This window comes from Mixophyes fleayi, chromosome 7 (genome assembly GCF_038048845.1).
Source record: "Mixophyes fleayi isolate aMixFle1 chromosome 7, aMixFle1.hap1, whole genome shotgun sequence".
NCBI lineage: Eukaryota > Metazoa > Chordata > Amphibia > Anura > Limnodynastidae > Mixophyes > Mixophyes fleayi.
The window spans coordinates 123,206,863-123,230,901 of NC_134408.1; the positions used below are offsets into that span (position 1 = coordinate 123,206,863).

The following is a 24,039-nucleotide window of genomic DNA, read 5'->3' on the forward strand; positions in this document are numbered from 1 at the left end:
GGTCTTTGCACCGCTGTAGACTTGTGTTTGCTGGAAACAGAGATACAACATACGCTTTAAACCGAGGATCCAGCTCGGTGGCCAGAATGTATTCCTCTGACTTTAAAAGAGTGACCACCCTCGGATCCTGGCAAAGCGTGGCTTCATCCACAAGAGCTACATGCTTTGTTGAATCGCAATGCTTTACCAGCTCCTCCCTCACTTTCTCCAGCTGCTTCTGCAACAGCCTGATCAGGGGAATCACCTGACTCAAGCTGGCAGTGTCGGAACTGACTTCTCGTGTGGCAAGTTCAAACTGCTGGAGAACCTTGCACAACACGGAAATCAGTCTCCACTGCGCTTGACTCAGGCGCATCCCCACTCCTTTTTTTATGTCGTAGGTGACTGTGTAGGCGTGAATGGCCTTTTGCTGCTCCTCCATCTTCTGCAGCATATAGAGGGTGGAGTTCCAGCGCGTCACAATCTCTTGTTTGAGGTGATGACAGGGCAGGTTCAGCCTTTTTTGATGTTGCTCGAGTCTGCGGTAGGCACTGGCAGAATGGCGAAAGTGTCCAGCAATTTTGCGGGCCACCGCAAGCATCTCCTGCACACCCCTGTCACTCTTCAGGTAATGCTGCACTACCAAATTTATGGTGTGGGCAAAACATGGGATGTGCTGGAAATTGCCCATATGTAATGCCCGCACAATGTTACTGGCGTTGTCTGACACCACAAATCCCCAGGAGAGTCTAAGTGGGGTAAGCCACTGCGAGATTATTTCCCTCAGTTTCTCTAAGAGGTTGTCAGCGTTGTGCCTCTTATTAAAATCGGTGATACACAACGTTGCCTGCCTTGGAACGAGCAGTCGTTGTGGAGAGCTGCTACTGATGCAGCTGCTGCTGTTGCTGCGGAAGGCGATGCATCTACCCAGTGGGCTGTCACAGTCATATAGTCCTTCGTTTGCCCTGAACCACTTGTCCACATGTCCGTGGTTAAGTGGACAGTGGGTACAACCGCATTTTTCAGAGCACTGAGGACACTTGTTCGTACTTGTCTGTACATCCCGGGTATCGCCTGCCTAGTGAAGTGGAATCTCGACGGGATTTGGTACCGGGGACACAATACCTCCATCAACCGTCTAAATCCCACTCCACTGATGGCGGACACCGGACGCACGTCTAACACCAACATAGCTGTTACAGCCGCAGTTATCCGCTTTGCAATAGGGTGACTACTGTCGTACTTTGTGCTCATGGCAAACGACTGTTGGACGGTCAACTGTTTGGTGAAAGACGTAGCGTTCTTATGACTTCCCCTCTGGGAAGATGACCGACTACCAGCAGCAACAGCAGCAGCGGCAGTAGTAGGCGTACCGCTGCAGGATTCCCCGGAAGAATCCCGGATTGAAGAGGACTCAGTCATGCCGGTGACATGGCCTGCAGGACTATCTCTGATGGAGATCGTGGAGGAAGTTGACGAGGAGGGTGTTGGTGGTGTGTATACAACAGGACCAAGGGATTTAGGTGTCCCTGGACTGATGACGGTCCTAGCCACAGGTCCTGAACTAAACACTGAATTATGAAGGTTCTTCATGTGACGTATAAGGGAGGATGTCCCTAGGTGGCCAAGATCCTTACCCCTGCTTATTTGAGCTTTACATAAGCTACATATGGCCATACATTTGTTGTCCGGATTGGGATAGAAATAACTCCAGACCGAAGAGGTGGATTTTTTGGTCTTCTGCCCAGGCATGACGATGGGCTTTTTCATCCCATGGACAACAACTGTTTTTCCCCCTGGTGCCTCATTTACAATAACAACATCAGCATCCTCATCGTCAAGTTCCTCCACAGCGCCAGCTACATCAATAGCCTCCTCCCGGTGTACAACATTGACACCTTGATTATCCAAATCTGTAACTGGACTGTGGGTGATCCTTCCAGCATATGCAGAGGGTGTGCTGCAAATGGTGGATGGAGTCACCTCTTCCCGTACAGTGATGGGAAGGTCAGGCTTATCAACCACCAACACCCTTGGACTCGCCTTGGGGATTTGTGATGTCATCTGTTTAGAAGACAGAGTTGTTTGCTGTTTTGTTGTTGTTGCTGACAGCATAACTCTTTTCAATTTTTTTGAGAGGGGGGGAGGAGGAGGGCTTAGATCCCTGGGTGAAGCTGAACCACTAGTCCTGAACACGGGCCAGGGCCTAAGCGTTCCTTGCCACTCCGTGTCGTAATTGGCATATTGGCAAGTTTTCGTTTCTCCTCAGATGTTTTTAATTTTCTTTTTTTTGGAAATTTTAGTCAACTTTGGGTTTTTTACATGCCCTGTACTAGGAGATTGGGCATCGGCCTTGGCAGACGATGTTGATGGCATTTCATCGTCTATGTCATGACTAGTGGCAGCAGCTTCAGCATTAGGAGGAAGTGGTTCTTGATCTTTCCCTACTTTATCCTCCAAATTTTGGTACTCCATTATATGCAGCACAAGAGAGCGTGCCCCTAAACCACACACACTGGGCAAAGCCTTTACAAATTATCTGCGGCACAGGAGAGTACCACTGGACTGTAGTTATACAGCAGTACCTATTTTTAGTGACAGCTGCAAGAGTGAACGTAGTGTGAATTTGAATTGAAATAGTACTACCTAATTTTTGTGACAGCTGGAAGAGTGAACGTAATGTGACTTTGAATTGAAATAGTACTACCTATTTTTTTGTGACAGCTACAAGAGTGAACGTAGTGTGACTTTGAATTGAAATAGTACTACCTATTTTTTTCAACCTAATTTTTTTTTTTTTCGTATAATTTTTTTATAATTTTTTTATTTTATTTATATTTATTTTTTTATAACTTTTTTAATAAATTTTTTATAACTTTGGAATAATTTAGAAATAACAATGCCCTTAGCAGAACAGAGCACAGGACACAGCACCACTGGAATCAGCAGGACACAGCACTGCACAAAGCACCACTGGACTCAGCAGGACAAAGCACAGGACACAGCACCACTGGAATCAGCAGGACACAGCACTGCACAAAGCACCACTGGACTCAGCAGGACAAAGCACAGGACACAGCACCACTGGACTGGACTGAGCAGAACACAGCACAGCACGAGAAATCACAGGACAGAGGAGCACCTAACCCACCCTCCCTCTTCCCTGATCAATGCCCTAGTGAAGATGGCGGCGGCAAGCGGGGAATTTAAAGGATCCGGGTATCGTGAGATCCGACAGCGGGATTATGAGCCAGAGCCTTGTTTTAAATTTCGGAATCGGCGGGAATACCCGGACATCGCTCGGATCTGACTCGGAATCACACTGTTCGGGTGGGCTCGGATTCCAGACATCCGAGCCTGCTCATCCTTAGTCTTTAGACCTCCTGTACACTGAGTTACGCTCTCCCAAAAAAAAAACTGAAAAACTGTGACTTTGGCAAGACAGGAAGTGGAGAAAAAACGGCGAGATTTTCAAATTTAGATTATTCCTAAATTGTCATTTTTTTTAATTTTTTTTTCAATTTGGCATGTGGCACATGTGGCAGAATGTAGTTTTTTAGATGTAACCTTAATGTAAGGGCACGACTGTGCCCTTATAATATAAACATCTGACATCTACTAATTCTGTGTTCCTGTGTCATGGTACATTTCAATTCTAAAATATGAACATAAATCTACATAGCGGTCCTGCTAAAATACTAACACAAGAAAAGCAACATGTATCACAGTATTGTGCATTTTCTAACTGCCACATTGATCATAATAGTAACTTCCTAGCAATTTGATAGATGTTTCATCAATTTATGACATTGGTATTGGTGAATCAAAACTCTCAGGGACCTGAATGGTGATATTTCCGTAACATTACAACGCAGCTTAGTTAAGACCATTCTGCGACTGGTTTATAAAACGTGTACATAAATACCATTAGAATGGTAATACAAATTACAAGGCCCAGTACAGGATCCAGAGGAAAGCAGCCATTATATCTCAAGAAGGATGATAGTATTTGTGAGAGGTGACACTTCCATGACTGACTAGGTTCCTGAATGGTATCTTGTCAGTCATGGAAAGTTCACCTCTCACAAGAGACTAAACTGTAAGACTCATGTTCTATGTTCACCTGTTCAATAAACATCATAAATTGCACTAACTGTGTGTTCTGAGTATACTCATCCAATAACTAGTTGGTATTGTTATAAATTTAAATAAAGGGTATTGAAATAGGTGGTCAACAAAATTTCATATGTAACGTAACATAAATCAATTTTAATCTTCATTGATGAACTCAACTTAATCCCCTAAATTAGGAAACCTCTATTTTATGCAGTGTCAATATCACCCATACCTCCCAACTTATGTTAAATGCACATAAACACATACAGGATAACCATATATATCACAGTGATAGGGGCAGTTAAATGGTCCCTCACGGCAAGTGCGGTGACATCACAAGATTCTATGAAGCTGTAGCCGGGGCAACCAAGGTGTTTACTTTCAGACCAGTGGACGACCACAGCGACAGTTGGAAGCAACCTACCTGCATTGCAGTTGTCTCAGAGAAAATGTTGGATCCAGAGCGGAGAACAAGCGCCAAGGAGGAAGAGAAGAAAGATGAGGAAGAGATTGTCCGGAGGAAGGCAGCCATGAAGAAAAGAAGAATTTTAGACTCATCGGATGAAGGCCAGAAGAAAGTGTCCAGTAAGAGAAAGCACAAGAAGAAAAGAAGAATTTTAGACTCATCGGATGAAGGCCAGAAGAAAGTGTCCAGTAAGAGAAAGCACAAGAAGAAAAGAAGAATTTTAGACTCATCGGATGAAGGCCAGAAGAATGTGTCCATTAAGAGAAAGCACAAGAAGAAAAGGAGAATTTTAGACTCATCGGATGAAGGCCAGAAGAAAGTGTCGATGAAGAGTGAGCACAGGAAGAAAAGGAGAATTTTAGACTCATCGGATGAAGGAAAGAAGAAAGTCTCCATGAAGAGAAAGCACAGGAAGAAAAGGAGAAAGGTCACATCTGGGTCAGAGATGGAGAAACATATTCAGGATGGAGCAGGTAGGTACTGAAGGTTCATTTACACCTGTGGACTGGTACATAGAAATTATTTCCATACAACCACTTTACATTGATTTTGGTGTGCTGTCCTATTGTGGACAGGTGTTGAATAACATTGCTCCAATCCAGATGTCTCATTTGACATTTGTGTGTCTGAATAGAACATCTCTATAGAACAGATGATTTAAATGGTGCCTTACAAATTACTGATACTTGTTGTACAAAACATACGATATGTAAAATGTTGGTTTAGTCCAAGGGGTACAATATTTCAGTCCAGCTATAACTCAATCCTTATTCTCAATAAATACAAAGATTGTGATTTATAAGCATTATTGAGTCTACCAGTAAGTCAATACTAACAATTTATATTTTGCTGTTAGTAACTTAGCAAACTTTTTTTAAACCATTACTCATGTTAACGTTTTAAGAAATATGTAGAGGGCGTCATTCTGGTTATTGTAATTGGGCAAGCTATAATGATCACTGTCTGTGAGGTTGAAACCTGTACTATATATATGCATATATATATACAAGTTAACCCGTGCATGATACTCATGCATTCTAGTCAAATCAAGCTACTTAAGGTGTTAAAAAGGTTCTTGTCATGCATTTGGGCCATAGCCCAGGCCTCAATCACCAACCACTCCCCACTGTCACCCCCGGCAACCACCAACCACTCCCAACTGTCACTTCTCCTTCAAGAAATATATATATATATTTTTTAAATCTTTATAAACACTTTTAACAATTAGCAAATTAAATTAACAAATTAAAAACATCTTAGTATACCAAATTTCAGCCCTTTCTGAATTTTTTTTTCCACACACACTAAGAATTTAGTAGGTCAGTGTATAACTCCGCCCAGCAGGTGGCGCTGCAGCTTGGTTTTATTTTTTCCACACACACACACAGACAGACTAACACACGCCACTAGACATTTATATATTAGATATATATACCATATACTATATATTTATATATATATATATATATATATATATATACATACATATATATATATATATATATATATATATATATATATATATATACATATATAAATATATATATACATAAATATATATATACATTTATATATACATATATATATATACATACACTACTCTTTTACAAACATATATATATATATATATATATGTACATACACACACACACACACACATATATATATATTTATATATATATATATATATATATACATTTATATATACATAAATATTGACATATATATATATACATATATATATACATATTTATATATACACATTTATATATACATAAATATGTACATATATATATGTATATACATATATATATATATATATATATATATATATATACATACATACAGTGTACATAATTTAACATTCTGGTTATTGTAATTGGGCAAGCTATAGTGATCAATGTCTGTGATATTTTGTCTGTGCAATATATATATATATATACATATATATATATATATATATATATATATATATATTTGTGTACATATATATATATATATATATATATATATATATATATATGTATATAAATATATATATATATATATATATATATATACACACACACATATATATATTTCTATATTATAAGGGCCCAGTTGTGCCCTTATATTAAGGTTACATCTAAAAAAACAACATTTTGCCATTGGAAATCTGTGAGAGGGGGGGCATGGTGTTTGAGGGGTTACATTTTAAAAAGTATTAAAGCTATTAGACTGAAATTTGGCATGCGAATGAAGAACTGTCCATAGGTGCCGCATGCCAAATTTCAGAAAAATACAATAAAAAATGACAAATTAGGAATAATTTGAATTTCAAAATCTCGCCGTTTTTTTCCACTTCCTGTTTTGCAAAAGTCACTGTTTTTCAGTTTTTTTTTTGGAGACTGTAACTCAGTGTACAGGAGGTCTAAAGACTCGGGGTTTGTGTTATAAGAAAGCTATTAGGGCTGAGGAGTGCCTTTGAGGGTTTACAATTTTGAGAAAGTTATAGTTTTTTTACAATTTGGTAAAATATGCCCTATTTTAAAGATGGGGATTTCATAACGTTGCACATGTCAGTTAGAGGTTTGTGCTAGGTGTACTCAGACTGGCTTCACTTGAGAGCACAAACATGGCTGTGTCTCTGGCTAAGGGATTTTCATCTATGAGCTGAAGAATTTACCCACATTTTCTAGCCACAGGGGTCTGTTTAGTGTTTTGGGGATAATGGGGGGCACACTGTTGTACTATTAGCCCAGACACTGCTCTCAATTGAGAGTTTAATCTCTCCCTGAGACAGCTGTTAGTGAATCCATTGTAAACCTCCCGCCCCTCAGTGACATCCGTTAATTTATTCAAAAGTGCTTTGTGGTACTTGTACTGATCACACTCAGTGGTGATCACAGTGGGGAGTAGATGTGAGGTATCTGGACATTAGCATCTGACATGTCCCTCTTAAGTGACATGTACTGGAGAGAAGCTGCAGATAATCTATATACACCCACTTCTCATTGCCTGCTGTGGGCTGTGTTTTACTCATTGGTTTACTCATGGCTTTTCTGTCAGAATCTCTGTAAAAGTCTGTCTGCTTTCACTGGTGACAGCATCAACAAGGACTCAAGTTTAAGGACTGGGGAGGTGATTACAGGGGGGGGGGTGGTTAAAGAGTGGGAGGGGTGGGGTGTGGTAATTCGCGTCATTTTGGCCCCGTCTCCTGCTACCAATGCCGTTTTTCCCACGGGGGCGGGGCCAAAATGAAGCGGTTCCCAGCGAATCGCGTCATTTTGAGGAGCATGTTGCCATATGCGGGATATCTGCCTGCTCTCCCGGGAGCCTGGGAGACCCGAATTTCGGGAGTCTCCTGAACATTCCGGGAGACTTGCCAAGTATGACTGCACGACGTCACTGACTGCCAGAACATACATGCATACACTTCCCTTTACAAAAAGCCATGAAATTCCATAGACAAAAAACCTTACGGTTTAACATATCCAATAAAGGTTCCTTATACACAATCTACAATGTAAGAAAACCATTGAAACTCTTCAACTCAAACTGCAAAAAGCAATGAAATTACGACGATTAAGGCAGAAACCTTAATGGACATGTTCCTTGCGCAATACAGACAAGGTTTGTCATCACATCCTGTGGTTAGCTGCAGATTCAGCACTATCATGGAGTGAGATTGCTGTCACTCACAAAATGGTGGAGCTGCTAATTCACAGATTTGTGTGTTGCATCTCCACAGGATGTTCAGGCAGTAAAACATCACTGATATTTGCTTGCACTTCATAGAGGGTTTTACTTACTGTAATAATGCGTGTAGGCGCACATTGCACAAAGCTCCTTCGGTGAAGTTAGACACACACGCAGATATGTATGTGTGCTTTTGTGTGTGTGTTATTATTATGAATAGTATTACGCCATATTATTCAACTGCACTTAGCACTCAATAATAAATAGAATTCCTAAGTATAGAAATGGAAATCTTCATATCACATATCTGTCCCAGTTTTAGGAATTAATAGAACTGTTGGCTCAACCTATAGTCTATAATATAGTCTATAATATAAAGCAAATGTTGATGTAATCTATTTTATCACTCCATTAGGAACCAGCATTGCTCAGCCCATCTGCCTCGGAGATAAAGTCTCTGACAACATCCTGAGACTATCGTTTTGCCGTGAGCTTGGACGGGGCAATTTTGGAAAGGTAAGTAATGAGTGGTCAATAGTCACAAGGTATTTATGTCTGAAGGCGGATGTTATTAGACATGAGCTTCATCCCAGTTTCACATATATCATATCTTGCAGTGGAAAAGGCCTCTTTGCAGATATAATCTTTCAGTTTCAATTTTGCTCGCCATTCAATTGAATAATAATCTGCAATGTATGTGAATTCTGCTTTGTGCAAATTTGTAAAGTTGGGAGGACAATATTGTTAATTCATTGTGTTCTGCAGTGCAGTTATGGTATAATAAGGAGATGGTTTGCATGCAGGCAGAAGAATTGTAAAGTTCATCGTCCAAACCTTTTATTAACTTAGACGTTTACCTACTTCTTTCAAAATAAGATTCGGTGCAGCAGCATTTACAACTTAAATTAACCTTGAGAGTGATAGGATATCATCTCTGTCTTTACTATAAATTTCAATTTTGTGTGTGTGATTTTTTGTTTTTATTTTATACATTGTATAAAGAAATGTATATATATATAGTATATAGTGGTTGAAGTGGAAATTTAGAAGTGGAGGCATTAAAAATGTAAGTGTATAGAATTTAATAGTTTTACAATGAAGGCGGTAGGTATGAGAAGTGGCGGTACGACATACCTCTGTATACACCCCCGCTTTGACCAAAATATATAGATAGATAGATAGATAGATAGATAGATATGCGTCTGATTATAAAAATAGAGGTGAAGACTTCAGGAGTAGCAATTATTTTAACTCTATGTGATAAAAGCAGGGAATGGCCCTGTAAATAACCCTCTTCCTGGCTTAATCTTATTTTTACTAATCCTGTATTAAAAAATAAAAACTGATTTTTGCACTTCAGTGCAAACTAATTACACTTCTACATTTAATACACACTTAACAAATACCAACCACTGTACTTATCAGTGCTGCAAACTTTTGCCCACAAGACAGGGTTGTTGAAAGAGCGCAGGGGGCATGTACAAAGTACCCTTCCTGGGCATCACTTAGAGGCTTGGCGTTGGCAATCTGATCTTTAGATCCTTTGAGCCAAAGAACACAGGTTGAGCATATATACACTGATCAGTGACATCATTGAAAACACTGACAAATGAGGTGAATTACATTTATTATTACAATGGCACCTGTCAAGGTGTGGGATATAATAGGTAGTTCTTGAAGTTGATGTGTTGGATGCAGGAAAAATGGGCAAGTAAGGATCTGAACAACTTTGACAAGGGTCAAATTGTGATGGCTAGACAAATGGCTCAGAGCATCTCCAAAACCGCAGGTCTTGTGGAATGTTCCCGCAGTGGTTATTACCTACCAAAAGTCGTACAAGGAAGGACAACCGGTGAACTGGCGACAGGGTCATGGACGCCCAAGGCTCATTGATGCGCATGGGGAGCGAAGACTAGTTCATCTGGTCCAATCCTACACTATCCCGCACTATCCTACTGTAGCACAAATTGCTGAAAAAGTTAATGCTGGCTATGATAGAAAGATGTCAGAACACACAGTGCATGGCAGCCTCAGACAATAAAGAGTGCCCATGCTGACCCTTGTCCACTGCCGACAGCACCTACAATGGACATGTGAGCCCCAGAACTGGAACTTGGAGCAATGGAAGAAGGTGGCCTGGTCTGATGAATCACGTTGTAGTTTACATCATGTGGATGGCTGGGTGCGCGTGTGTCATTTACCTGGGAATGAGATGGCACCAGGATGCACTATGGGAAGAAGGCAAGCTGGCAAAGGCAGTGTGATGCTCTGGGCAATGTTCTGCTGGGAAACTGTGGGTCCTGGCATTCATGTGGATGTTACTATGACACGAAAAATCTACATAAATATTGCTGCTGACCAAGTACACCCCTTCATGGCAATGGTATTCCCTGATGGCAGTGGCCTCTTTCAGCAGGATAATACACCCTGTCACACTGCAAAAACAGTCAAGGGGGTATATTTACTCAACTGCGGGTGGAGATGTTGCCTATAGCAACCAATCAGATTCTTGCTGTCATTTTGTAGAATGCTCTAAATAAATGAAAGCCAGAATCTGATTGGTTGCTAAAGTCAACATCTCCACTTTTTCAAACCTGCAGCTTAGTGAATATACACCCCAGGAATGGTTTGAGAAACGTGACAGATAGTTCAAGGTGTTGACTTGGCCTCCAAATTCCCCAGATCTCAATCCAATCAAGCATGAGATGTGCTGGAAAAACATGTCCGAGCCATGGAGGCCCCACCTCACAACTTACAGGGATTAAAGGATCTGCTTCAGAGGTCTTGTGGAGTTCATGTTTCGACGGGCCTGAGCTGTGTTGGTGGCACAAAGGGGACCTACACAATATTAGACAGGTGGTTTTAATGTTGTGACATGAGTTGGGCAGACAAGAGATAGGGGTAGATTTTGAAAAACACCCAGTACGACAGGCATCTTAATTAAAATTCCATGGACATATATGTGTATATATGTGTGTATGTATGTGCATTGGCTGTTATTTTTCAACGGGAATGTAATGGGGTCCCCATTAATATTTTACATTAGTGGTTGGGGACATTTAGCTAAACCATGGCAACACATAGTTAAATGTTATAAAATATGTATTCTCCATTATATAACACGTAACATCATTTCAAGATAATGTCACAATTTCAGAAGATATTTATAAACCTTTGCACACATACTTTATTTGTCCTCTAATGTTACATATACTTTTGTCTTTATGTTTGTGTGCTCTTTATGAGGCTGACCCTGTAATGTCTCCTCTAGGTCCTGCTGGCAAAAGATTCTTATACAAGTCAGCATTTGGCTGTGAAAGTCATCAGCAAGAGGGATCTGCTAGTTGAGGGCAGTGAGCATGTGATGGTGGAGAGGACAGTGTTACAACTTGCATCTGGAAGCGCCTTCCTCGTTCATGGCTGCTTTGCTTTCCAGACCAAGGTACCACTGTGACCACCTCCTTATTGCCAAATATCCACACATATGTAATATAACCGCACTTGTTTCTACTGGAAATTATGTTTCTTTACTAAAACAGCAAATCTTATCTTCTACATTCTAGATACATCCGGAATCTTACGGGCTCATTCACATCACAATTAAGTTCCACATCCAGTTTTATATTCCTCTCCACAGCAGTTTTGAATCTCCTGCCCTGTCCACTACTTCCGTACTGGTCATTTAGTCATTTCATTTTGGGGTTATCTGTGTATGGCCATTCACTGGACTGATATAAGGGACAAGGTAGTGGATCATGAGGATGAAATGTCCTACATTGGAAATTCAGTTACGAACCAGCTGTCCATGACTCCTTTTATCTTATAGTTGGTGATATATCATCCGCCATCGCTGCTGTAAAACATTCTCCCCATTACCACTGTAGCAACACATTTCGAGTCTCCCACCTGTTGTATCACATTTCTTTCCCACCCCTCCTACCTCTGTGGTTAAACATTCTCTCCCCCTCACCTATCTAGTAACACATCCTAAATCCTATTCTCTAACTTCCTTCTTGCGGAAAGTCTGACTAGTATTACTCCATGTCCTTTATGCCTCCAATTGCCTCATCTTTCACTCTTGTATCTCCTGCTCTCTATCTGCCCTCCCAATGTCTGTCTGTTATAATCCCAAAAGGAAACAGGAAGGGAGGGACATTTTTAAAAATACACAACATATATATTTCTTTATTTTTGGTTTTTTTTTGTCCTCCTGGCTAACCCTACATATTTAATTATACTTCTGCTTCTACCACAAAACAGGAGCTTGTGCTACTTGGCATGGAATATGCAAGAGGCGGAGATTTCAACGACTTGCTGTGCAGGAAAGGTCCCCTTAACATCCCCAGTGCAAGGTAAATATAAGAATAATACATTGTAAAAGCCACTGGATATAGGAAGGACTAAATGCATTGATCAGGAAGATAGATGACATGTTATAAATAACTATTTACACTTTAGCCATGGTAGCTCTGTGATATTTATAAGTTCTGGGTCCCAGATTAAAACTTAGCAATGTCACCATGATTGATAAAACCAGCAATATGTAAAGTTATAGCCAGGAAAACCCATCGCCTTCAAAATCACTTCCTGACAGTCCATGGACCCCACTGCTCTCAGATTTATTGGCATCTAAAAATGTCTCAAACTATGGAGGAGTAGGGATGATTTATTGACAGGATCTTGAAAGAGGAAGAAAGATGGATATATCAGCTAAACACAAAATCCCCAAAAGGTCTCCCTTCAAATCTGCATATATGTGATACTTATCTTTGACAGCGTTGAGTTATCAGTCATAGGGGCCTATTTATCAAACCCTCCCTGCCCTTAAATCCACCATCATTCTTTATTATATGATTTCTGTTATTCATGCATGTTGCTACTGTTGCGTTTATGTACTATAGATATATCGTTTAATGGTATTACCATTATTGGCATCTACTGTTATTTACAATACTGTATGCTTCGTATTTTTCCTTACAAGCCTATTATTTAATGTTTATTTAATTGTTGATTGAGGCAGGGATACATCATTGTCCTCTCCCCCTATAGCAGCATCACACAAGACACATCACTAGGGCAAAGGAACAGTCTCTCTCCCTATATCAAACAACATATGTGTCACATACATGACTCTGTCATGGATTATTCAACTTTTGAGCATGCAGGATAAAACTCTTATGTTATTCTTGTTGTGGCTGATTGTTATAGGTTGCGGGAGCTAATACACTAAACAATTCCAGGCAGTTTATCAAGTCTAAATAGGCCAAAGAAATTGTCTTGCATGTGGCTACCTTTTATGCTGATCTTAGAAGTGGTCAGATGGGTTCCATACTATAGTTTGTAACAACTCCTCTGTTAATGGACATAATCATTATCTGATTGTATTCTAGCTATTTTTTTAATTTATATACTTACTTTCTTTAAACCCTTTTAATGAATACATTGAATAAAAAAATATGAGACTTTTATCTAGCACACAGAACAAGAAACATCATATTAGACAGTTGGTCAGTGTAGAAAAAACAGGGGAGTTTTAAGCTATTTTGGGGAGTTTCCTTGGCCATAAATGTACCATTACACCAATGCAAAATTAACTTATTTTCTTTCCACCAGGTTCTACGGTGCAGAAATTGTATGCGGGGTACAATTCCTCCATTCTAAGGGCATAGTCCATCGGTAATTATAATGCTATATTTTTACAGTAGTTTAATAAAGTTATATTATAATGGATTCTAATTTCCAGATAATAATATATTTAATAAGAGGTCTGCTCTCTGCTTTCTAATTGTCATACTTTTATCCATTGGCAAATATTTCCCTCTACAACTGACTGATAGTAGCTCTACTTCCTTTATGCCATGAAAATTGGGCAGGAGAGTTTAGTACAAGCCAGGAAACTGAACATAAGCTATGTTTGGCTAGTGTTAAATTTCTTCTCATGTTCTAAAAGTCCAATCCGTTACCAGAGTTCAGTATGGGAGTTTTACAAAATGTGATATAGCAAATAATAGTAAAGGTTAGCAGCAGCTCAGAGATGCAGTGAAAGAATATATGAGTTAGAAAGTTCTAAACTGGATACCAAGCAACATAGGCCTGGCCTAGGACAAAAGAGGGTAGTAGGCAGGCCCCGCTTTCATCATCAGATCACATTTGTAACTTATTTTACATATATGTACTTTTACTGGGTGCAAGGGCTCTGATGCCATGAGTCACACATGTCTGCCACCATTAAAAACATTTTAATTACTGGTAAATAAAAACATTTATTTATTATAAACAAATGGGAAGTGATTGAGTTTGGGCCTGTTAATAAATCAGGGTATCAGGGAGCAGCACAGAAAATGTATTCTAGGGGAAAGGCAATCCTGTATACTAGTCACTGGAAAGGGCTCTGCACAGGGTATCTAAGCTGTGTGGGGTCACTGTGCAGGAATAATGTTCTGGTATAATGTGTGAGGACACGACTGAGTATAATGTGTGGGGGTATAAACAGTAATGGTGAGATTAGTAAATTGGGTTTGTTTATGGCATTATGCTAAATCCGCTTTGAATATCAAAATGGCCATAAATGTAATCATTCTCAGAGCATTAAAAGTGATCAAAGGATTCTTAATTTCTGATAAGCATTCTATCTATGAAATGTAATAGAATACTTCTAAACACATAAATAACAAACATACAAAAGTGAGAAAACCGATATCACTAATCTGAAAATGATTATAATAGGCGCTGACACTCCAGAGTGACACTGCTATTAAACCTACATTCAAAACTACTAATGTTTACAGTGTACATAATTAAAGTGTAATTTCATTTTACACAACAAAATAAATCTTGTTTGTATGAAAGCATCGCTTTATGGCAAAGTGCATACAAGGGTTTTGTTTCTTCACAGAGACCTCAAGCCTGAGAACATTCTAGTGACTGAAACGGGCCATGTAAAGATCGCAGACTTCGGTCTTGCAATAGAGAACATCTATGGAGACCGAACAGCCACTGAATATGCTGGAACGCCTGGCTATGTTGCTCCTGAGGTAAGGTGCACAGGATTTTCCTACAGTTTACTTATGTAACTATAGATATTTTGTATAGAAGCCTAGAGAAAAGCAATGTGGCTACAAAGGGAACACTTTAGAAGAAGCCTGCACATTAACTGCATCTGCAAGTATCCAATAATGAGTAAAGCAATGTGCCGTTTCACACAAGACCTTCCAACAGAGATTATCAGTCATTGTCATTATCCGTTACATAAATAGATAATTTTGCATATTTATCATTCTCACTTCATAGTGAGACTTCAGGTCTACCCTGTTTAAGTTGTACAGTTGATTTGTCTGGAGAAGACCACTGATGATCCAACAATGGAAAGAGATAGACCCCACGCTCATTGTGCCCTGCTTTAGTGGTGGGGAGTCCTGGCTATAATACTGGTGCTAGCTACCCAGAGCCGTAACAATGGCGGTGCGGGCGGTGCGACCGCCCCGGGCGCAAGCCCAAGGGGGCGCAGCCACCCGATACCTGACTCCGTGCCCAGAGGAATCGCTGCTCTAATTCAGCTCCCCTACAAGTAACAATCCATTCACGGCAATGCAGTGAAGCGCATGTGCGTTCCACAGAAAGCAGGAAGTTCGGCATTTGGAACGCTTTTGCGTTTCAAATGCAGAACTTCCTGTTCCTGTTGTTGGAACGCACATGCGCTTCACTGCATTGCCGGGAATGGATTGTTACTTGTAGGGGAGCTGAATTAGAGCAGCGATTCCTCTGGGCACGGAGTCAGGTATCGGGCGGAACGCAGGACGGTAAAAGGCTGAAGAAAAAATCTGTTAGAACTTGAGAACACAGTGATCGAAGGAACCCAGGATTCTACTAGTTGGAGGTAGGGGCGTGATCTACATAAAGACATATATATTTAGGCTTACATTGGAACACATAGCGGGGAGTCTTTTACCTTGCTCTTCCATTAAACCATAGCAGACAAACCTTCAGCAGTTTTTTTAAAAAGACTCAGCCACCACCACCTTTACATACAAGGGAAGAGAGCAGCGGCAAACACAGAAAAGTGAGTCTATTTACAACAAAAGTATTTTATGTAAATCTCATCCTGTCTTGAAGCTGAACATGTCCTGTATATAGCCTAGGGAGATAGTAAAATCAGACAGAGAATTTATCATTGCTTAGAAACAGATACAGCAACAAAACAATAATATTTTGAGGGAATTAAAGAGATATATGTTGAGATAGTTTTGTTATGGCTTTGTATATTAATAGAAGTATTTTGAATTGATTTGTGTAAAGTACCGGGAAACAATTGGTAGAGCGGAGATGCAGTAGAGGAACATATCTGGCCTCATTTAAAGGTGAAAGCAATTTTTCGTCCCAAAGGTACAAAATTGCACTCTTACCTAGTTGTTTTGAGTTGCTCATATCTGAAGATTTATTCTATGAATAAAGCATTTTTTTATGCTTTTGGTCTATTAACAGAACAGGTGTCATGGCATTAGTGTCATAATACTCGTTGAATAGACTTCCCCATGCCAAGGAATAGGGAAGCCTTTGCGAACGATGGGCTGTGAATATCGCTGGTGGTAACTGCTTTATTATCACTTAGTCCTATATTAATACATACTATTGCAATAGGAGTACAAATAAAAATATATTTCCTTCCATAAAGGACAAATTAATAAAGTAAAAATGTTTTGCAAAGAATTAAAAATGCACATGTGTGTGTGTGTGTACACATATATATATATATATATATATATATATATATAATAATAATATACGAATTCTTTCAGGAAAGTGCTAGCCACACCCACATTAGGTTGGCCACACCCACTTGTCAAATGCCACTCCCACTTAGATGGGGGGCGCCAGTGCCCAGTCTCGCCCATGGCACCAAAATGTCTAGTTACGGCACTGTAGCTACCTATTTTGGGGGGAAAGGTTAGGCTGTATTTTATTATATGTTTTAAATGATATGTTTTTGAATGTCACTATTGGGCACTTTTGAGAAAAAAGTACAATATAAATAAAAGTATTATTATCAGTAAACAGGAAGTAAGTGTGAGGAAAGGTAGGTGAGTAAGACATAAACTATTATTAGATTCCCTAAAATGTCAGTTCAGAATTTACAAATGATGAAAGAAATGAATAATAATAATAATGATAATACATTTGTAAAGTAACTGCAGCCTAGCACATGAAATACAGCATATGTTTCTGTATCTACAAGTTTGTCACACATCAATGTCCTGAATTGGGACATTTTATCTATTTTGATACTAACTAACTGAATGCCAGTATCTATCTATTTTCACATAAAATATTATATAGAGAGTGATGGACTTGGGCAATGGGATAAAAGAACAAGAAGGAAAAATTGATTGCTAAATAATGTAATAACTATTATCTCTCTGCCGGTAGATGCTGTCTGGTGAGGAGTATAATGCCGGTGCTGATTGGTATTCATTTGGCGTCATTATGACCCAAATGATTACTGGAGAACTTAAATATCACAGCACACTATTTAAAGCACTTGGCGTGGATGTAAAGGACATCGTGAAAAAGGTAAAATACATTTTAAATTTAATATTAGTAGTTATCACAGTAAATGATGCAATTTTAATATCTATATGCAGAAAAGTTGCTTCAGCACTTTACTTATGAGAACTATGTACAAAAATCATTGTCTTTCAAGAGCAAGTACACAACATAAACTGCACCATGTGACACTACGCTAACAGAGACCGTTCCTGAAATGTGAGATAAATGATGTCTACTCATAGATGTGGCTCTAGATTTCCTGACCAGAGATATTCTCCTCTCATACACAATAGGATACAGTAAAATACATAAAGATAAAGTACATTCCAGTGAAGTTGCATAGAACACCAGTAGTTGCATAGAGAGATCAATATTAGGACAAATATAAGGAATGATTTGTGGTTAGATGTTCTGATTGTAGAAATGTGAGATATACTACAGACCTCAGACATGATCTCCGTATCGACCTCCTGTAGCAATGGACAAATCACGCTATATGTTTCTAGCAGCAAAATGTTTGTAAATTGATTGTATTGTGTAGAAATGCAATGCCTGATAAAGTTTATGCTCCGTGTTGAGTAAATCAAAGTCCCTAAATTAAAATCAAATTTTTCTTTCAGCTCCTCTGTAAAGATCAAGACACGCGATTAGGAGTTCATGGAAACATCCGCCAGCATCCATTCTTTAAGCATATTGACTGGGTCTCGTTGGAAGCCCTTAAGGTTGAACCCCCATACATACCTGCACCTGTAAGTACACAGCAGAACTTGTACAAGCACTTGGAGAGCCTGTAAATAAATGCTGTTCAGCATATGGTACATAAGTATAAGGCACATAGACCTACTGAGATGCCGATATGTGTACAGATGTATCAGATGTCATGCAACCATTTGACATTTCTTTTTATGCAAAAAAACATGTCTGCTTTACAATTATGACAGTAAAATTTAAAATGCATGTTCAGGGCTAAAGAAAGATTACAAAAAGGCACATTTGGAAGAGTTTCCTTTTACCCTCTATGGAGACATATAAGTAAAAAATACTTTATTATTACTTTAACCATACTTTCTGTTAGCTGCATTCACATATGTGAAAACATCCGCTGACAATTTTTGAAAAGTAAATGTTTGCACTGCGCTTCATAATAAATTAATATGACAAAGGGCCTCAAGCTTCAGTGTTGTCATAAGGTGCTTTCGAAATGATTGGCTTTATTATCATGAATGTTGGTTCAGGGCATAAATATATTTAATCTCCTGGGCATCTATTATGAAGCACATGTCTGCTGCATAGCACACAGCGTACCATGCGTCTTTATTTCCATCACTGTACCTAGATTTCCATCTAGGCGCATGGGATTGCAGAGCAAGATGATGATGTTAGTGGAAAACCACTAGTTTGCACAGTCAGAGGACTTGTGTAGAATAAGGGAGATTTGTACACATCAGGTAGTAGGCACCAGCACACCTACATTTCCAGATCATTGCAGAACCAGGTTTTCTTTTGCACTAGCTCATCACTGGTGATCTTTGGGTCTCATCCTAAACGTTTAATGTAACCCTTTTGTCCTTAAGTTGCATTTTGAGCTCCACATACTCAAAGTTGTCATATATAATATAGTAGTTTAGTAGAAAAACTGAAGAAACAATGAAAGGGGTTTTAGTAGGTCGATCATGTTTACACTTTTGCTCAGTGACTTCTAGAGATTAATTAGCCTCTCTGTACACAGAGATACACATCTAGTTTATGGAAGCGTCTCTCTAGAGCACAGAGTAGTGCTCTGGGTGGAACATCCATAAGAGGTGATGGGAAATCAAGGCATTTTATAGTAAGCACTGAGAGCAATTCATAAATTACCTCCACTGTGTAATTACTTTTATCTGACCAATGGCATATAATTTACATAATACACATTATTACAGCTATACTGCATTAGCTTAATATATTTCCATACTAGAAAGACAGAAATCTCCCCACTAAATGTATTGGTTGTATCTGATGATCCTCTCACAAACCCGTGTTGTCCTACACTTTGAAAGAACCATTTAGGAATCTGTCGTCAGAAAATAGTGATTTACAATTGTGATAGAGTTTCTAGACACAGTTACAGTGCGCCCTTCCAACATTTCAACCTGTTTCAATACCTCTAACAGTTTTGCTGCTGTGATGTCATAACAGCTGTTGTTATTTTTTACATCACTCTGTGATACTTGTATATAAATATTAGAGATGCTCAGGCTCGGTTCCCCGAAAACGAACACACCCGAACTTAGCATATCCGAGTACTGAGCCGAGCCGGCTCGGTACTTTCGCGCTTTTTCGGAATCGAAAACGAGGCAAAACGTCATCGGTACGTCGTCGGATCTCGGATCTCACGAGTTTTGAATTCTATAAGTACCGCCCTCAACGGCGATCTAGCGCCATTTCAAAGAGAGACACAGAAGGGGTAGCACAGTCTGTAGAGCAGTTGGGCAGCAACACAGATAGAATAAAAAGGGGAGTGGTAGCAGTGTTCAACAAAGTCTACAGTGACATTCAGGAGGGCTCCATTGCTCAATTGCTAATTGTCATTGCTGGAATACAAATACTAGGGCTGGCAGGCTTTTCTTCTGAATTTGCAGTCAAATTGTCCTGTGTTATATAGGTTACACACAAAGAGGAGCGCTCCATTGCTAATTGTCATTGCTGAAAAAGAAATAATATGGCTGGCAGTCTTGGTCTTCTAAATCTGCAGTCACATTGTACTGTGTTATATAGGTAACCCTGGATTGGTCTGGGACTGATAAATGCATGCATCCCGGGGGGTGGGGGGGGTCAGCGCTCGTCGCCATATATTAGCTGTAGAAATACCTCAGTTATCCAAGAAACGGTTGGAGTGATCAAATGAACCATAACTGGTTTCATGATCCAAGGACAATTCCATCTTGCACCACTTTTCTTTTCTGCCACTGCTGTGTACCAATATTTTCTAGATGTGCTAGGAACTGCCGTGGGTTTGAGTCATTGCTCTGTTGCTTAGCATTCAGCCAGGTCGCTGCAGTATTTGTCCGAAAGTGTATGAAAATAAAATTGTGAAATGTGAGGTGGTCAAATTTGCCTGCAAATGACTTGAAATTAGTGTTACTGAGGTTAATAATAATGTAGGAACAAAAAAAAGAGCAAAACTATGTGATTTTAGCATATTTTAGCAATTTTTCTAAAAAATACAGATCCAAAAGCAAAACCAAAACACATAAGGGCGGTGTTGCCAAAACCAAAACCAAAATCAAAACACAAAGCTAATCCAGATCCAAAACCAAAACCAAAACCAGTTCACGGGGGTCAGTGAGCATCTCTAATAAATATATGCTGCTTTCCTCTAAATAAACTCTTCTGACCTGAGTCATTAAGGGCAAAGCATAAAAAAGGAGTAACGTTGCACCTGGGAAAATCCATGTTGCATTGGAGGGGGAGGTAAATTTAAAATGTAGGTACAGATTTATAGTTGGGATGGGGCATGTCCTAGTTCAACTTTAAATTTCAGTGTTAAAATAAAGCTATCAAGTATTTGTGTGCTAGATGAAAAAACAGCCAGTATTATTCTTATGTCCAAAACAATAAATTAATTTGCACCCCTTTCATTGTAACATGGTTTGTCCCGGAGAACATTTACTCCTTTTTCTTGCCTTACTTTCCTTAATAACTCAGGCCCAAGATGCGTCCAATGATGAATCAGACCCAAACTGCTCAAAAAAGAACAATTGGCAGCATCATAAATAATTTCTGTATCTCCTAAATAAAAATACAGTTATAGCTAAAGTACACTTTTGTTTTGCTTTTCTATAGGTAACGATCACACACTCACCCTCCAGAGAGATGGATTTAAACTGGATGGAGAAAGCAGAAGCCCAGAGACCATCAATAGCAGCCAAGGACCAGGCCATATTTAGAGGGTTCACATTTGTGACCTCCAATTGGAAAACGCTCCCAATGGCAACGAGCCCGAGATGAGAGCAATGCTGGTTAGAGTGATGGTTTCTCTATATAAGTATATACAATTTATATATTTTATGAATGTTCATGTCTATAAACTGCATAAGTCATATGTCTTAACCCATGTACTTAACCTAAGTAATAATAATAAGTAATAATAAGAAATAATAAGTAATAATAAGAAAGTAATTCTTAGAACTTTAAATTAAGAATAACCACACATATGTAAGGTCCCTATCGGAGATGTGCCTCACAGGGCGACTAACTCCTAAAACCTCCGAATTTACCACGATCCGCGTGGATGACTGGATCCTACCTCGGTCCCTGATTGGGGTTTCTCCGGACGCCCGCAGGTAACACCTAAGAGGGAAAACACAGTTAAACCGAGCCTACCAAGTAAGGGCTGTCCGAGACTACGGCAAAGAACAAGGACACGGTCAGTCCAAGCTCACTTGCCGCCTCCTCACTTTGTTCTTGCCAAGACGCGGGGGACTACAGGCACTGAAGACCAAGACTAGTCCGAGGACTAATCCCGCCTCAAGTAACTCACACACCTGCCGGTGAGGGCCTAACCGAAAGGAGGAATCGAGCGTGATACTCACCGGGACACTCCCACTTCCGATCCGGTCCCTCTGCGCCTTCCCGACTCCTGCGGACGACAAGAACACACAGCCTCCCTCTACGCTCTCAGTGAGACTAAAATGGCACCCACAAAACTGGACTGACTACAACAGCGACCCGACCCTAACAACGTTCTAATGGTCGGCAACGCAACTAAGTCAAACCACTATGACTAACTAGGTGTGGTGCACTAACGGAACTGCTCACTTACACACTACGGGGAACACCAGCCGGTGTTCACGGACTAAACCGGAGGGCGGTTCCTAACCCCCTCACCCAGGTCATACCAAGAAGCTGCCTTCTTGCTATGGGGTCACCCACAGACCCTAAGGACCGGTTCTTTAAGCCCGGCTGAGGCTCAGTGGAACAGCACACTAACCCGCGGGCTGACTGCCGCACGGAACAGCCGATCGAACTGAACCGCCCGACTGCCTGTACTCGGGTATCTCACACGTGTCCCTACGTCCGGAACCACAGGTCCACCTGCACGGAACCGGCCTTGAGGACCCCTGATCAGAACCACGGCCGCCCCTGGAACTGCCTCAAGGTGTGCTGCACTGCCACCAACTCACTCAGCCACCCCCTCTGGGTACCAGTGTGACCCCGGAGACCTAAGGGACAGGAAAACTACGTGTGTTCTCCCCTGACTATGTGTATGCTGGTAACTACACTTGTCCCCACAGCACGGGTTAGCACAGGAAACCACAGGAACAAGAGCCTACCTTTAATGGGGGCCTGACGTCTTGCCCCTGGACACAATTACATAGCACACCCAAAATACTGTAATTCAGCAATACCCGCCTCACAGACAGAATACAATATACAGTACTTTGTAAGCTACTTACCAGAGCACACCGCTGTTAGCCAACCAGCAGGTTGCTACAGCACCACAGGAGCCTCCGCTCTACTGTACCTCCTAACTACGTGTGCTCACCTCACACAGGACCGCGCCTACACTCACGAGGCTCCCACGTCTCTACCTCATCACCACCAGGGCCTTCTGCCCTTCACACCAGGGGACTCTGCCCAGATACACAGAGCCTTATACTCTGATTAATGGGCCTCAGCCCCCTCTGTACCTCAGGGCTCTGAGCCCACTAACTAGGGCCTTGTGCCCTGCTACTTAGGGGTCCTAGCCCCCTGCCTACCGAGGCCTGTGGCCTCCCTAGCTATCTACTAGGGCCTTGTGCCCTTTATAGCCTATGGACTACCAGCACCTCACCAGGCCCTGTGGCCTTCCTATGGCCTCTAAGCCACTAACTACCTAAGGGCCTTGTGCCCTTGTACACCTGGGGCTCTACGCCCCCTGTCTTAACTAACAGGGGCTTGTCCCCTTTACAAAAATTATGGCCTACTGGCCCACTAAATAGTAAGGGACCTAGTGCCCAGGTCCCTGGGCCTTGTGCCCCTAATTTACCGTGCCAACGGGCCTTGTGCCCGACTGTGCCCACGGGCCTAGTGCCCGATTTTATTTAGTGTGCTGCGGGCGTGGGCCCGGGAGAGGAGTTGCCTGGCAAGGGCCTTACCTGGTGCTGTCTTCGGGGAGCTTCTCCTGGACTCCTTCCCCGTCTGCCGCTGCTTCCACGCTCTGCCGCCGGCTTCTTGTCTTGATCACGCCGGTCTTCAGGCAGCAGAGGCGCTTTTAGCCCTAACAAGGGCTCTCT

At 40.7% G+C, this 24,039-nt stretch overlaps 1 protein-coding gene across 1 annotated transcript in view; it reads left to right on the top strand.

The window, feature by feature from the left end:
* Nucleotides 1–4,400: 4,400 nt before the first annotated feature.
* Nucleotides 4,401–24,039, top strand: part of LOC142098078 (protein kinase C delta type-like) — a 33,440-nt gene continuing 13,801 nt past the window's right edge. Inside the window, exons 1-9 of the mRNA XM_075180550.1 lie at nucleotides 4,401–5,034; nucleotides 8,655–8,755; nucleotides 11,511–11,681; nucleotides 12,500–12,591; nucleotides 13,853–13,915; nucleotides 15,135–15,273; nucleotides 17,663–17,806; nucleotides 18,403–18,531; nucleotides 21,608–21,809. Of these exons, the coding sequence (XP_075036651.1) occupies nucleotides 4,401–5,034; nucleotides 8,655–8,755; nucleotides 11,511–11,681; nucleotides 12,500–12,591; nucleotides 13,853–13,915; nucleotides 15,135–15,273; nucleotides 17,663–17,806; nucleotides 18,403–18,531; nucleotides 21,608–21,772 (1,638 nt within the window). The 3' untranslated portion in view covers nucleotides 21,773–21,809. The remainder of the gene's footprint in view (nucleotides 5,035–8,654; nucleotides 8,756–11,510; nucleotides 11,682–12,499; nucleotides 12,592–13,852; nucleotides 13,916–15,134; nucleotides 15,274–17,662; nucleotides 17,807–18,402; nucleotides 18,532–21,607; nucleotides 21,810–24,039) is intronic.